This window comes from Muntiacus reevesi, chromosome 5, assembly GCF_963930625.1.
Source record: "Muntiacus reevesi chromosome 5, mMunRee1.1, whole genome shotgun sequence".
Lineage (NCBI taxonomy): Eukaryota > Metazoa > Chordata > Mammalia > Artiodactyla > Cervidae > Muntiacus > Muntiacus reevesi.
Window position 1 is genome coordinate 113,993,469 of NC_089253.1, and position 16,392 is coordinate 114,009,860.

At 41.5% G+C, this 16,392-nt stretch overlaps 1 protein-coding gene across 1 annotated transcript in view; it reads right to left on the minus strand.

Annotated features, from left to right (window-relative positions):
• CENPF (centromere protein F) overlaps positions 1 to 16,392 on the minus strand; it is a 60,757-nt gene that overhangs the window by 7,330 nt on the left and 37,035 nt on the right. The window contains exons 13-18 of the mRNA XM_065936216.1: positions 13,536 to 16,277; positions 12,137 to 12,289; positions 7,268 to 7,444; positions 6,669 to 6,830; positions 4,303 to 4,465; positions 374 to 841 (exon numbers count right to left, since the gene is read on the minus strand). Coding sequence (XP_065792288.1) covers positions 374 to 841; positions 4,303 to 4,465; positions 6,669 to 6,830; positions 7,268 to 7,444; positions 12,137 to 12,289; positions 13,536 to 16,277 — 3,865 coding nt within the window. The remainder of the gene's footprint in view (positions 1 to 373; positions 842 to 4,302; positions 4,466 to 6,668; positions 6,831 to 7,267; positions 7,445 to 12,136; positions 12,290 to 13,535; positions 16,278 to 16,392) is intronic.

Consider the following 16,392-nt stretch of genomic DNA (forward strand, 5'->3'; position numbering starts at 1 on the left):
CCCATCTCTCAGCTCCCCTACTGCCTGGGTCACACAACACTAAAGGTGGGAAACTTGAAGGGTTATCTTTGATTTGGGGATTTTTCAGCACAGAAATATCGATTTCCAAACAGTTTTTTGACAGTCATTTTTCAAATATCCTAGTATTTTTTGTACTGTGACATAGTTACTTATGTCTTACTTAGATCTGTCATTCTCTCATGAGAGAAAAGAAAGTATATACCTTACCAATTTAACAGTGGACTATTGCTTCTGAAGATTAATTAGGACCATGGCATAATAACCCAAAAATACAAATGCTTCTTTTCTTTCTGTATGTGATTTTTTTAGAATTTTTTAAAAGAACACAAATACTTTTAAAATAATATCATACCTTTCTTTACAACTTCTGGAAGCCCCTCTGGCTCAAATTCAGCATCTTCTGCAGGGTGAGTACCACTTTTGATGGCTTTCCTGCTTTTTTTAGAAAATGTCTCTGGTGTAGAAGGCGTGGTTTCTCCCCCATCCTCCCGAATCCCACTGGACCTTTGCCTTTTGCCTGAAGATTTATTTTGGCCAGATGGTAACTTCTTTTCAGTGGCAGAAGGGACTGGGGATGGTCCTGGAGCAACTGAATTCACCAAAGGAGAACTTCGAAGATTAAGTTTAGATTGTTGTGAACTCAGACGAGCAACTTGTGTTTCTAACATCTCTTTGGCTTTCTCTAACTTCTCATGGCTTATAAGCAGGGAACAGTATTTATCCAGGTATTCGTCTGCCTCCTTGGTTTTTTCTTCAAGGGTTTCTTTCAGTTCTTTCATTTCGGTTATTAATTCATCGACATTACCATCCACAACGGTATCTGTCAAAAGTAAAGTGACAAGTCATTTGTAATGTGGCACTTCTCTAGTTAACACTGGGCATCATCAAACAGATAACGTTAGACTTGCTCTCGATTTTTTTTATTTTGCAGGAGTGGGGGAAGATGTAGCTACAGATGTTCTTATACTTTAAACAGCTCTTATTTGGGAGGGATTGTATAAAAATACATATTCTAGTGAGTAACATTATTGTTTACTTGCTAAGTCATGCCCGATTCTTTTGAGACCCCACAGACTGTAGCCCACCAGGCTACTCTGTCCGTGGGATTTCCTAGGCAAGAATACTGGAGTGGGGTGCCGTTTCCTTCTCCAGAGTTGAACCCCTATCTCCTACTTGGCAGGCACATTCTTTACCATTTCGCAGGCAGATTATTCAGGCAACAGGGGAGCCCACATACTGGCTGGGATAGTTTAAATATGATCCACCAATATCTCAAACTCATATTTCAGCCAATCCATCAAACTTTCTTGTAGTTATCATACTACATAAAACAAATTAATTTATTACACCCTCTATATTTATCTGTCCATTCTCTCTATTTTAAGTGAATGAACAGTAAAAGTAGATAGAGAATATAGAGTCACTGTTGTAAAGGATTTGGGAGAAAGTTGAGCTGCTCAGTCATGTCCGACTCTTTGTGACCCCATGGACTGCAGCACACCAGGCCTCCCTGTCCATCACCAACTCCCATGTTTACTCAAACTCGTATCCCTGGAGTCGGTGATGCCAACCAACCATTTCATCCTCTGTCATCCCCTTCTCCTCCTGCCTTCAATCTTTCCCAGCATCAGGGTCTTTTCTAATGAGTCAGTTCTTCTCATCAGGTGGCCAAAGTACTGGCGTTTCAGCTTCAGCATCAGTCCTTCCAATGAATATTCAGGACTGATTTCCTTTAGGTTGGATCTCCTTGCAGTCCAAGGGACTCTCAAGAGTCTTCTCCAACACCACAGTTCAAAAGCATCAATTCTTCAGCACTCAGCTTTCTTTATAGTCCAACTCTCATATCCATACATGACCACTGGGAAAACCATAGCTTTGACTAGATGGACCTTTGTTGGCAAAGTAATGTCGCTGCTTTTTAATATGCTGTCTAGGTTTGTCATAACGTCTCTTCCAAGGAATAAGCATCTTTTAATTTCAGGGCTGCAGTCACCTTCTGCAGTGATTTTGGAACCCCAAAAAATAAACCCCAAAAAAAAAGCCACTGTTTCCCCATCTATTTGACATGAAGTGATGGGGCCAGATGCCATGATCTTAGTTTTCTGAATGTTGAGTTTTAAGCCAACTTTTTCACACTCCTCTTTCACTTTCATCAAGAGGCTCTTTAGTTCGTCTTCGCTTTCTACCATAAGTGTGGTGTCATCTGCATATGTGAGGTTATTGATATTTCTCCTGACAATCTTGATTCCAGCTTGTGCTTTATCCAGTCCAGCATTTCTCATGATGTACTCTGCATTTAAGTTAAATAAGCAGGGTGACAATATACAGCCTTGACGTACTCCTTTCCCGAACACTTAGGATTATACAGTGGAAGACATATAGATTCAAGGGATTAGATCTGATAGACAGAGAGCCTGAAGAACTATGGACGGAGGTTTGTGACACTGTACAGTAGGCAGTGATCAAGACCATCCCCAAGAAAAAGAAATGCAAAAAAGCAAAATGGTTATCTGAGGAGGCCTTACAAATAGCTTTGAAAAGAACAGACGCTAAAGGCAAAGGAGAAAAGGAAAGATATACCCATTTGAATGTAGAGTTCCAAAGAATAGCAAGGAGAGATAAGAAAGCCTTCCTCAGTGATCAATGCAAAAGAAACAATAGAATGAGAAAGACTAGAGATCTCTTCAAGAAAATTACAGATACCAAGGGAATATTTCATGCAAAGATGGGCACAATAAAAGACAGAAATGGTATGGACCTAACAGAAGCAGAAGATACTAAGAAGAGGTGGCAAGAATACACAGAACTATACAAAAAAGATCTTCACAACCCAGATAATCACGATGGTGTGATCACTCACTCAGAGCCACACATCCTGGAATGTGAAGTCAAGTGGGCCTTAGGAAGCATCAGTAAAAACAAAGCTAGTGGAGTTGATGGAATTCCAGCTGAGCTATTTCAAATCCTAAAAGATGATGCTCTGAAAGTGCTGTACTCAATATGCAAGTAAATTTGGAAAACTCAGCAGTGGCCACAGGACTGGAAAATGTCAGTTTTCATTCCAATCCCAAAGAAAGGCAATGCCAAAGAATGCTCAAACTACCACACAATTGCACTCATCTCACACACTAGTAAAGTAATGCTCAAAATTCTCCCAGCCAGGCTTCAACAGTACATGAACCGTGAACTTCCAGATGTTCAAGCTGGATTTAGAAAAGGCAGAGGAACCAGAGATGAAATTGCCAACATTCATTGGATCACCAAAAAAGTAAGAGAGTTCCAGAAAAACATCTACTTCTGCTTTATTGACTATGCCAAAGCCTTTGACTGTGTGCATCACAATAAACTGTGGAAAATTCTTCAAGAGATGGGAATACCAGATGACCTGACCTGCCTCCTGAGAAATCTGTATGCAAGTCAAGAAGCAACAGTTAGAACTGGACATGGAGCAACAGACTGATTCCAAATTGGGAAAGGAGTACGTCAAGGCTGTATACTGGGAGACAGGCAGTGGCTAATGAAAAGACAAGTCTAAAGAAGTGCTGAAAACCGTGTGGAGGCAATAGAGGGTCTGATGGACAAGGGTTTGAAGGACACTATATGCTAAGATGTCTCAGTCACTTGTAGCTTCCTGGTTGGTATTGATTCCATCCTTGAAGCCCCAGTCCATTCTGACTACTCTTCTCAGTAGGGAAGACTGTTGACCCCTCACCCCTGCCAAGCTATGTATGGTCCACAAGAGCCATGCGTACTATATTTGCCGTCATCTATCCATACAGAAAAAGCATTCCACTCTAGGGGTATATGTGGCGAAAAGTGACAAAAAGCGTTGTCATTACTGTTTCGTTTTACCTACACACCCAAAAATATAGTCCCCAACCTTTCTATTTAGTAGGGCCAAGGACAACCAGAATCATCTGTTCGTAAATTACCAGTGCCAGCTCAGCGGCCAATCTTCCTTTGATGTAGGAACTATGTAATGGACATCCACATGAATAACTCTTCTTGGAAAGGCTCATTAGCAAACAGGGCTGCCAGGTTTTTGAACGTTTTATAGAACAGAAGGTGCAGTCGTTCTATTTTTAAAATGCAGGCTTCATTCCGAATCCCATTAGTGACCCCAGCCTGAGCACAAAATTCAGAAACTGGGAAATGGCTCACTGCTCAATCTGGTCGTGCTGTCTCAGAACAGAGCACCAACCACGCTTCTCCCACAGACACACTGGTGTGTGACTTCACTAGTGGACATCGGTCAGGGCTGGTCCACGTGTGCCCACCCACCTGCTCTCTGCCTTTGCTCTGCAGCTTCAAGATGAGACAGTTCTTTCTGCAACAACACCTTTTCCTCTTCCAGCTGTTTACAGGATTTCATCAATAACTTTATTTTACTCTGGGCACGATCGTTTTCCTTCTTCAATTTATCTGCATGTTTTAGATTTTCCATCTACAAAACAAAAGCAATTCCACTTAAAAACCTTGAATGGCTTTTTGTGAGCATATGGAAAAATATTAATGAGATATAATTAAGAATTATATGCTCTAAGTTTAAGAACAGGACAAAACATGTAAAGATGCATAAAACAATTCCTCGTCTCTGTTCAGTGTCCTAAGTCCCCCCAGTAAACACTGTGTCTTTGTCCTACTAAGTAAGTAGCCCAATATATCTGTGTTTATCCAATGGGAATCACACCCAGGAGGTAGGGGCCAAGGGTCCATGGATATATTCTTGGTGGGCCAAATACTCCAGATGAGAGAATTGTGTTCGCATTTGTGATTCTGTGCTCTGGCACAGTTTCAATACCTAAGATGACATTTGTTGAGTCATACCAAATGAAGGCCAGAGATATGGCTCACAACACTAATTTAAAGCCAAATGATATTATGGTTTATAACATAAATTTAAATGTTATAGTAACTCAAACAAAAAGTGAATAGAATGGTGGGAGAATTATGTCATCAAGCACTTCTTAGTAGTGCATGTTCATAGTTCCTTAAGCACAATTGCAAAATCAAAAAAACAAGTTCTGAAAATGATTTATAGGCAAAACTTGACCTGAACAGATATAAAGGAATTTAGTCTTTATTTATCCCACCTTGTGAAAATATTCATACATTTTGCTATAAAACTATGAATGTGATTATGAAGTATCACCCCAGACTCTGATAGAATATTATGTGATATGTGGCATATGCATTGCATTATCTAACATTTAAGAAATACAGAACTCTAAAACAATCTATCTCTAAGAAGTTCTGATAAGAGATCATAAACATACAAAGGCAGATCAAACTGTCAAAAAAAGGAAGGAAGCAGCTTAGCAGCACATTGATGTTACAAATAGATTTCCCTCTTTGTACATTTCACCTTGAAATAATTTTATCAGCAATGTTGCAATAAATCTGAACTTTCAGAAATTTCTATTTCTGATTCCAAACATAAATGGATTAGAGACAGATTTAATTCAATTTCAACAATGCTTATCAACTTCAATAAAATTATGAGATTTGAATAGACTCAACTAACAATGTACCATTTTGTACATATATAAATAGACATTCCCCACAGTACAACTGTCAAAGATTTAAAAAAAGGAGAAAGCAAGTAAATTAAAAAGTAGACCTGAAGCGATTTCTTTCTGTTACTAAATCTAATATCTCTCATTTTGTAGCAACAGGATATTATTGATCATTAATGTTATTTTAAACTTAGTTTGTATTTCCTTGGTATATTTCCTTCATTGTGATAATTGTATAAGGCTATCAACATAAGAAATCTATACCTAGTTATCATAACTTTGAAGAAAGATATTTACCAGTTTTATGCAAAGTATCTGTGGGAATCAAAACAGCCTCCTTCTCCAGGTAGAATTACTATAGGACTTCCTATACTCTTAACAATGGAACTTTCCAGGTGGCACAGTGGTAAAGAATCCGCCTGCCAATGCAGGAGACACAAGAAACGTGGGTTGGATCTCCAGGTAGGGAAGATCCGCTGGAGTAAGAAATGGCAACCCATTCCAGTATTCTTGCCCAGAAAATTCCATGGACAGAGGAGGCCTATGGGCTACAGTCCACGGGGTCACAAAGAGTCAGACATGATTGAGCAACTGAGCCCACACACATAGTCTAACAATACTGAGATTAGGGTTCACCTTCTTTTTTCTAAAGAAAAAAGTTTGATGGTCCCTGCATCGAGAGGAAGAGGAGAACGTATACATATGTATGGCTGGCCAAGTGCTTGGCTCACATTGAACCCCAAAGTCATGGGAAAGTAGGTTTGATGACAGTAGTGAACCTGAAGACCAATCACGTAAGACTTTCACTACAAAATCATCATCTATGTCTGGAGGGGCCTGCCGTGATCTATTATTGGCTTGATCTTCATATCCCCCTCAAGAAGTCTCTGACATCCTCTACTTTGAGAGGATTCACTGAGCGATGGATAAAGTCTACTCAGGCTATGGAACTGCATGCTGTCCTCTAATCTGTAGAAACAACTCAGCAGGCAACTGATGAATGATTTATCACTACAAAAACTTTTTTCATGAAAACACTTAATTTCATATTATTAAAACCACTGGTACATGTATTAGTAACAGTAATAACTTAGCCATTCTAAGTTATGAAGTAAGAATAAGTGTACATACCTCGGTTTTCTTCAATTCTTCTAAAAGCTCAGTGGTTGCTTTCAAAGAATTATTGAGTTCTTCTTTACTGGACTTTAAGAGGTCTATCTCCACCTTCTGTGAGCTGAGACATTCCTCCTTAGAAGTCAGTTTCTCTCGATATGTCTGGATTTCCATTTCATGCTAGGGCATAAAAATATTACTTTAGCCAGGAGGCTCAGGTAAAAACATCATAAGGGAAACAAACAGAAAAGAAAAGTGCTACTCCAAAGATCATGGTACGTGTAACTCTATGGCTGATTCATGTCAATGTATGACAAAACCCACTGAAATGTTGTGAAGTAATTAGCCTCCAACTAATGAAAAAAAAAAAAAAAAGATCATGGTATTTGGAACTCTCTCCAAGATGGAAATGTATTTTTTAAAAACTCAAGGCATAAAATAAGACATGTGCAAATAACTGGGGGAAAGAAAGGCAAGTTAATAGAATGAGACCACTCACAAAATTATGAGGCATAATTATAATACACAACACTGGCTTGCTTGCAAAAAAAAGCCTCATCACCACCATCGACACATACTCTCCAGCTTGCCCAGTCTCCAGACCACACACTTTTTACCTGTTTGTTTGTATCCAGAAGCAAAGCCTGATGTTTGTTTTCAGCTTCCTGAAGCCGTAGCTGATATTCAGCTATTTCTCCTCTCATTTTCCCTTGCTCTTCCATCTGGTCTTTGTGTACACAATCCAAACTCTTCTTCAATTCACTATTTTCTAGCATGAGCTCCTTCAGTTGACCCTAATGAGAAAAACAATAAAATTATGGGAAGATAATTAAGAACCTGGACATATATATTTAGGAACACTAAGTATGGAAGGGAAAAAAATCATTTACAGGCAAGACAAAATCTATACGGAATTAGGGCTATAATCCTTAGCAATGTACAGTTGATGTTCTACAGCCACAGATTAAACATCCACAAATATAACCAACTACAAAACAAAAATATTCCATCCCCACTCCCCCAAAATTCCAGACAGTTCCAAAAAGTCAAAGTTGAATTTTCTGTGTACCAGGAACTTTCCACACAGCATTTACATTGTATTTACATATTCTAGTAGGTTACTTATTGTTATTGTTTAGTCGCTCAGTCCTGTACAATTCTTTTCAACCTGATGGACTGGGCCCCACCAGGTTCCTCTGTCCATGAGGACTCTCTAGGCAAGAATACTGGAGTGGGTTGCCCTCCTCCAGAGTATCTTCCCAACCCAGGGACTGGACCCAGGTCTTCTGCATTGCAGGTGGATTCTTTACTGTCTCAGCCACCAGGGGAGCCCAAGAATACTGGAGTGGGTGGCCCATCCCTTCTCCAGGGGACTTTCCCGAACCGGGGTCTCCTGCATTGCAGGCAGAGTATTTACAACTATTTACATAGTATTAGATATTTTAGGTAATCCAGTATGGGCTTCCCAGGTGGCTCAGTGGTAAAGAATCTACCTGCCAATGCAGACACGGGAGACTTGGGTTCAATCCCTGGGTCAGCAAGATCCCCTGGAAGAGGAAATGGCAACCCAGTCTAGTATTCTTGCCTGGAAAATCCCAAGGACAGAGAAGCCTGGCGGGCTACTGTCCATGGAGTTGCAGAGTCAGACATGATCTAACAACTGAGCACATGCAAACTTAAAAGTACTCGGAGGGATGTGTGTAGGTTACATGCAAACACTACGCCATTTTATAGGAGGGACTTGAACATCTATGAATTTTGAAATCTGGAGGGCCTAGAACCCATCTCCTGTGGATACCAAGGGATGACTATAATTCACTTTAAAAGGTGACTTCACCTCTAGGGGCAATTTCCTTTGTTTCAACCCCAGGTCACCTCCACAAGGAACACGGGATCTCTGAAACCTCAACTTCACAACTAAGATACCCTGGACCAAACCTTCCTTGACTCTCTGGGCTTCTCACTTTTTAAAGTACTTCTATTACAGTAATTCTTAACTTCATCAACAGGACCACCAACACCTTTACACTCAAGCCCCTCCAGACTTGTGTTTCCTTCCTTGGCCAACTTAGGTGCATCTTCTGTCACTTTAAGAATTTCCTGTCACTTGCTCCCTACTCCTCTGCCCCTCTCTCCCTTCACAGGGCAGGACTAGAAAAACCGCAGCCCTGGAGGCATCTGGCTTCTCCGTGCCTGATCCCCAATAGCTGTTCCTACATGTGTTTATATACATGCTGTGTCCACTTTCTCATCAACCATTCCCCAACCCACTCCAACCTTTTATCCCAGCTCCTTCTGAAATAGCATCATCAAGCTCCATGTTACAAATCCCATTCTTTAGCCCTCATCTCGTTCATCCTCTGAGCAGAATCTGATGCCTCTGACCACTCCTTCAGTCCCGAGACAGCCTCCACTCGTGCCTTCAGGAACAGGACGCTCTCCCGGTTTGCCTCCTCCTGTCGTCCCAGTTTCTTTGCCGGCTCGTCCTCCTCCGTCTCACCCTGCGTGCTGGAGGTCACCTGGGGGTCACCTGGGCTGGGCCCTGAGCCGCCTCTTCTGCACCTTCTCTTCTCGATCTGTATGTTCTACCATCCTGATAATTTTTAAACACTACCTATATTGTGAACTAGCCAAATTCATGTATCTATCCTAAACCTTCCTTTCAATCACCAGCCTCTTGTATTTTGTGTCATTTTAGATTGTGAAGGAAAGTTATGACAAACCTAGACAGCATATTAAAAAGTAGAGACATTACTTTGTCAACAAAGGTCCGTCTAGTCAAGGCTATGGTTTTTCCGGTAGTCACGTATGGATGTGAGAGTTGGACTATAAAGAAAGCTGAGCACCGAAGAATTGATGCTTTTGAATTGTCGTGCTGGAGAAGACTCTTGGGAGTGCCTTGGACTGCAAGGAGATCCAACCAGTCCATCCTAAAGGAGATCAGTCCTGGGTGTTCATTGGAAGGACTGATGTTGAAGCTGAAACTCCAATACTTTGGCCACCTGATGTGAAGAGCAGACTCATTTGAAAAGACCCTGATGCTGGGAGGGATTGGGGGCAGGAGGAGAAGGGGACGACAGAGGGTGAGATGGCTGGATGGCATCACCGACTCAATGGACATGGGTTTGAGTAAACTCTGGGAGTTGGTGATGGACATGGAGGCCTGGCGTGCTGCGGTTCACGGGGTCGCAGAGTCGGACACGACTGAGCAACTGAGTTGAACTAGTTCTTTACCACGTTCTCCTACTGCTCCAACCTTCTTTCATGTTATTTTCCATCTGACTCCAGCAACAATGGCTTTCTTTCAATTTCAAAAATGTCCATAGGTGTTTATAATTTCAGAGTTTTGTTTTTTCCCCCCTTTAAGGCTGCTCCATGTCTTTGCAGCACACAGGATCTTAAATCTTCATAGCAGCATGCGGGATCTTTAGTTGAGGCATGTGAACTCCTAGTCGCGGCATATGGGACCTAATTCCCTGACCAGGGATTGCACCCAGGCCCCTGGCTTTGGGAGCACCGAGTCTTCGTCACTGGACCACCAGGGAAGTCCCTAATTTCAGAGATTTTGTCACACTGCTCTACAGACTTAGAAGGCTCCTTCCTTGGTCATGTTCTTCACATGGTGACCTCTTGCCTTGCAGGTGGCATTCTCAGACCACCGTGTCTAAATTAGGTTGTTCCCTACTCCTATACCCAACTTCTCAAACATTCTGCAGGGAAGAATCTTGTTTCCTTTATCATGCTTAACAGTTGTTTTTTAAAAAATACTAATTTATTTATTTGGCAACACTGTGTCTTCATTGCTGCACATGGGCTTTCTCTAGTTGCAGCAAGGAGGGGCTGCTCTCTAGCTTTGGTGCCCGGACTCCTCACGGCAGCGGTATCTCCCATTGCAGAGCAGAGGTTCAGGAGTTGTGCACACGGGCTTAGCAGCCTCACCGTTTGTGGAATCTTGTTGGACCAGGGGTCAAACCGGTGTCCCCTGCACTGGCAGGCAGATTCTTAACCACTGGACAAGTCTTATAGCACTTGAAGAGTTCATGATTATTTTATACATTTCCTATGGAGTGATTTATTGTGTCGCGATGGTAAGTTCTGTGAGTGCAGGAACCACTGGATAGCTATCCTTTGATTTTAGTAGTATTTACAGAATGAATAAACCCATTGCAGACCAACACACTCATACATATGGCCTTCAAGCTGAACACTTAGCATTTTTTTTTTTTAGAAGAGCCTATAAATGAAATGCAAGTAACAATATACTAGGGATACTCTCAGACTGCTCAGTCCCAAGCAGATTTCAGCAGATGCAGGACTTAGATATCATTCATAGGAACTCCTTCCACACAGCATTAGCACAAATCCCATGAACCAATTGCTGAGATTAAACGCCAAAGCTTTTCTGTTTTTTTAAATACCATATTTAAAGAAAAGTACAGGGCTTCCCTGGTGGTTCAGTGGTTAAGAATCCACCTTGCAATGTAGGGGACATCCATCCCTGGTCCAGGAAGATCCTATACGCCGCACAGCAACTAAGCCCATGTGCCGTAACTACTGAGCCTGGACTCTAGAGCCCATGCTCCACAACAAGAGGAGTCACGGCAGCGGGAAGCCTGAGCACTGCAACCGCAGACTAGCCCCCGGTCTCCATAACTAGAGAAAGTCCACAGGCAGCAACAAAGACATAGCAAAGACAAAGTTAATAATTTTTTAAAAACCTACCTTATTGAAAAAAAAAAAAAAGCACAAATTCCCTCCATTTCTTATACAGGCTATTCTAAATATCATTGCAACTTTATGTATTATTCTGGGTCATAATCGCAATTATATCTTGCTATCCTTTTCTAAGAACTACTTGGGGATGAAGTTGCACACGGACTATATGAACATAGGAATTTTGCCATCTGGCTGCATGGTAGCTGCTACCTAAGTCTCCTTGTTAAGAGATTCAGGAGAAAGCACATGAATCAGCAATGTCTATTACGGGACCAGCAGCGGGAGTGGCAGCCCAAATGCTATAGTTCTGCCACCACCCGCCCTAAAATAGCAACTCAAGACTGCTCCAATTTTACATTTGACTGTGACTCTCTGTTACTTTGTTAGTTCTCTGCAAGATCAGTGCATCTGTCTCTAGCAACACTCTGGCTTATAATCTGGGGCAGGCCAGGAAAACAGCCTACTGAAAGCTACATGCAATCCACTTCTGGTATGACTTAATATAGTTAGAAGGGCTATCTTCTATGAAAAACATATCTGGGCTCCTTGACAGGTATTTGCATGGATTTGGGGACCTCTGTGGACTCCTTCAGGGCTCATGACAGTGCTGAATGGCGAAGATTACTACAGGTCTGACCATGACATAGCTCTGGGTTATTCTTTTCAAAAGATAAAAAAAAGTTTGATACATTACAGAAGATCTTACCAAAACAATGAGAGAGTGCATAAGAATTATTAGAGTGTAATGAATCTGTCATAGAGAAACTTACTTTGCTGCTCTTTATTTCTTCCAACATTAAATTTAATTCTTCCGTTAGCCTGTTTTTCTCCCCACTAAATTCTTCTTTCAGTTCCGCCGTTTCTTGTATCATCGCACGCCTTTCCTTCTGAAGCTCAGTTTCTTTCACTGTCATTGTGTTTACCTGAAATTTCATCTTTCATTAGGATCTGCTTATGGTTGTCTGTTTGATCATATTAATCACTGTGATACAGCATATTCGTGACATTCACATCACTCCAATAATAAAATAAAACCCAGCTAATCCTCCCGGTGCTAATCCACTCAACTAATATTCTCAAAACTGACTGGTAAGCTTACCTTTTCTTCTCTGCAAGATTTAACAAAAGGCAGCAATAAGGAAAAGAATGACAAAAAAAAGATAATATTATCAAATCTTAAAATCCTTCATAGAGGTAATGATTTGAATTAAACTTAAACATCAGAAAGTATTTACAAGGCAGTGACTTAATCTATCAGCCCTTGGATCTCTTATGTATTCTCCAGAGCCATGCTAAAATACAAGAAACAGGATGATGGTTTGTTAAAACCAGTTAAAGCAGGATTGTTTGCATCCATCCCTACACCAGACTGAAATAGCCTGGTAAAGCTTGTCTAATTGTCTCTACCATAACTGCTGTCACTTACAAGCTAAGCAAAAACTTGAAATTCTTGGAAAATATTGAGGTATGATTGACTGTATTTTCTGGACAATCTACTTGTTCAATAAAAACTTAATTTGAAGGAATCACTTTTCTAGATCAGTAAGTATAGGGAAAATTTTTAATTTTTTTAAATAATTGAGCTTCTTGATGGCAGATCTTCCCTTTCATCATCAGCTAACAAAACAGGAGACTGCCCAAAGAGAAGATACAAAAGAGGGGGCTGAAAGCACAAAATCGCTAGGGGGGACATGCCCTGGGAGCCATGAGGGTTCTATTGGTTATAATTATATCAGTATCTTTAATAGTTCTTTCTCCTAAAGGCAAAAATGGCAGGGTAGAGGCAAAAGCGATCTCTACTGATTCTGACTAATACGTGTTACACTCTCTACAGCAGTGGTACTCAACTGGGGATGGGGATGGGGGCTACTGTTCTGATGTACTGGCAAGAAATGAACCAGGCACAGCCCAGAGCTGCTTCCCTGCCCAGGCGTCACCGTGAAAACTGGGCCAATCCACGGAAGTACCCCCTGGAAGTGTGCGCCAAAGCTAAGAGTCACTCACTGTAGGAACCAAGTCAGTATCCCCCCCAGTTCAAGAGCCCCAAACTTAAAGTTTTTACAAAGCTTGAGCCAATACAGCACACTGTCCACAAGGAAACAGAATTCACACAGTGGTTGCCCCTCCTCCTGACAACAGATTCAAATGTAAAGACATAAAGCCACTTACTTTTTCAACAAAGGACATATTTTCCAATTTTGTCAATTCAAGCTCTTTCTCCAGATTCCTGGAAGAATTCTGCAGAGCTTCTAAGGTGTCCTGCAAAGCATCATTTTTGGATTGCAGCACCTGAATCTTCTGCTCCAATTCCACCATCAGATTTTCCAGGTCTGCCTTTTGCTTCTTCCAAAGTTGCTGTTCTCCTTCCATCTGGGACAGTTTAGAGACAAGCTGCTCTTGGTCCTGAGTCCGACTTTTTAGTATACTGATTTCTTCGTCCTTTTTCTCTAGTTTCTGTTTGCCATCTTCAACTTCTTGAATGAGGTCATTCACGGAAGACTGCAGAATCATGTAATTACTTTTGGCATCATCAAGGCCCTGCAGCAACTGAGCCTTCTCGCGTTCAAGGGAGTCTACTTGACTGCTCAGGCTCTCTTCTTTGACCTTCCAGGTCTCTTGGTCATCACCCAAGGCTGCCACTTTCCCTTTCAGCTCTTCTAATTGTGCTTGCAGCATCTCCACTGCAGCTTTAGATTCTTCCTTCATCTGTACTTTTTCTTGCTCTTTTTCTCGCAATAGGTTTTCAAATGAAGAATTTAATGCTTCTAATTCAGACACTCGAATCTGCTCTTTCTGTAATTCTTTAGTCAGATCCTCTTTTTCTGATCTTATATTGACAAGATCTAATTCCAAACCTCTCAGATTTCGGGCCATCTCCTCCACTGTTGCTTTCAGGGTCTCTACTTCTGCTTTGGACTTCTCAGCCTCAAGAGCCACGTGCTCTTGGTTTTCTCCTGATAGCTCGAGTTTTCTTTCAAGGTTCTCAACTGTATCCTTAAGCAAATCTGCCAGATGCTCACTTTCCTTCAGTTTTTCTAAGATATGGAGCTGCTGCTTTTTATCAGTGTCCAAGTAGACTTTCAGCTTTCCAATGTTATTTCTCAGCTGTTGTACTTCCTGGGCAGGAGAGTCCGGACTCTGTTCTTTGAGGTTCCAGACCTCCTGGTCATCACATAAGGCTGCTACTTCCTCACTCAGCTCTCTCAGTTGTGTCTGCAGCACCTCCATTGCAGCTCTAGACTCTTCCTTCGTCTGTATCTTCTCTCGCTCCCTTTCTTCTAATAGGTTTCTCAGTGAAGACAGTAGCGTATCGAATTCAGACACCTGACTTTGTTTTTCTTGTAGTTGTTTCAAAAGATTTTCTTTTTCAGACCGTATTGTGACAAGGTCTAATTCTAAATCTTTCAGGCGTTCAGTCATCAATTCTATTTGTGTTTTTAGGGTCTCCACCTCTGCTCTGCAATTCTCAGCATCAAGAATCACCAGCTCTTGGTTTTCCTCTGCCATCTGCAACTCCCTTTCAAGGGTCTCAACCTTGTCCTGAAGCGAGTCATTCCTCCGCTCGCTTTCCTTCAGCTTCTCTGAGACATGGAGCTGCTTCTTTTCATCAGCCTCAATTCGGACCCTGAGCTTCTCAATGCCTTTCCTCAACTGGCGCACTTCCTCTTGCGTGGAGCTCAGCCTCACCGCGACCTCACCTTTCTCCATCAGTGCAGCCTCCAAGGCCTTGGTGACAGTCAGCTTTTCATGCTCCGACTCGCTCAGTTTGGTCTGCAGGCTTTCGGATTCCCATACAAGTGAGTCTTTCTCTTTATTTAGTTGTTCAATTTGGTTTTCCAGCTCACTTCTTACCAGAGACAGTGCCTGTGAATCCTTTTCCAAACTCTGAAGCTGCTCTTGGAGATGCAGACACTCACTTTGATGAGATTCAAGCTCTCGAATGTTCTCCTTCATCTTTTCAGACATCTGATCTAGCTCCTGATTTTCTTTTGACAAAGTATTTAACTCTACACGAAGCTGGTCTCTCTCACTTGTGACCACTGAGAGTCCTTCCTCAAGACAAGTTATAACTTTTTGTTTATTTTCATTGTCTTTTTCTAAATATAGTTTCTCTGTTTGAACTGCCTCTAAGCTGGCTTCCACAGAGAGGGCATGATGCTCCATGCTATCTTTCTCAGATTGAATCCTCTGTAGCTCATTTTCCACCTGGAGACATTTCTCTCTCCAGTTGTCAGTCACCTTGGCTACATCATCTTCAATACCTTTATGTGGCAATTTGCTTGTGCCCACTTCTAAGTTAGAAGTGAGACCTCCTGAACTTTCTTCTCTCTGGTTGTGACCAGAAAAGGATTCCAATTTTTCATTTAAATCTAATTTTTCTTTCTTAAGGTCCTCAACTATTTTTTCCAATGCCATACATGCTTCACTCTTGGTAGTTAGTTGTACTTCCAGTAAATGGAATTTTGAGTCTAGCTCTTTGATTTCATTTAGCAAGTTTTCAACTTTTTGGTCACGTTCCTCTATGGCATGAAGTAATCTCAAATTCTCATCTGATGTCTCTTTTACCTTCAGCTCGAGACTCTGAATGGTTACCTGATTCTCCAGAAGATCCCTATGCACCGAAGCATTAGGCCCAGAAAGGGACAGTTCAGAAATGCATTCTGAACAGCCCTGGGCTGGATCTTCCACTGGGGTCTCATGACTGGTTTCTGAGGACTGCTCTCTGGACCATTCTTCTGTAAGTTTGGTTGCACCAGTCTTTGCTATTTTCTCCATCTCTAGACTGAGATCCTGCTGAACATCTTTTTCACAAATCTGATGAATCTCATGCCTTGGGGTCCTCTCTTTAGTTTCTGAAGTATATTCTTCTGATTCTCTTATGTCACAGCTATCACTTCCACCCAGAACAGCCTGTAGTTGCAAAATATAATAAGAATGCATCTTACTTTTCAAGAAGAATCAGAATAGGCTTATTATTTTTTGGAAACTAGATACTTGTCTCTGCTAAACACATCTCTTCAAATGG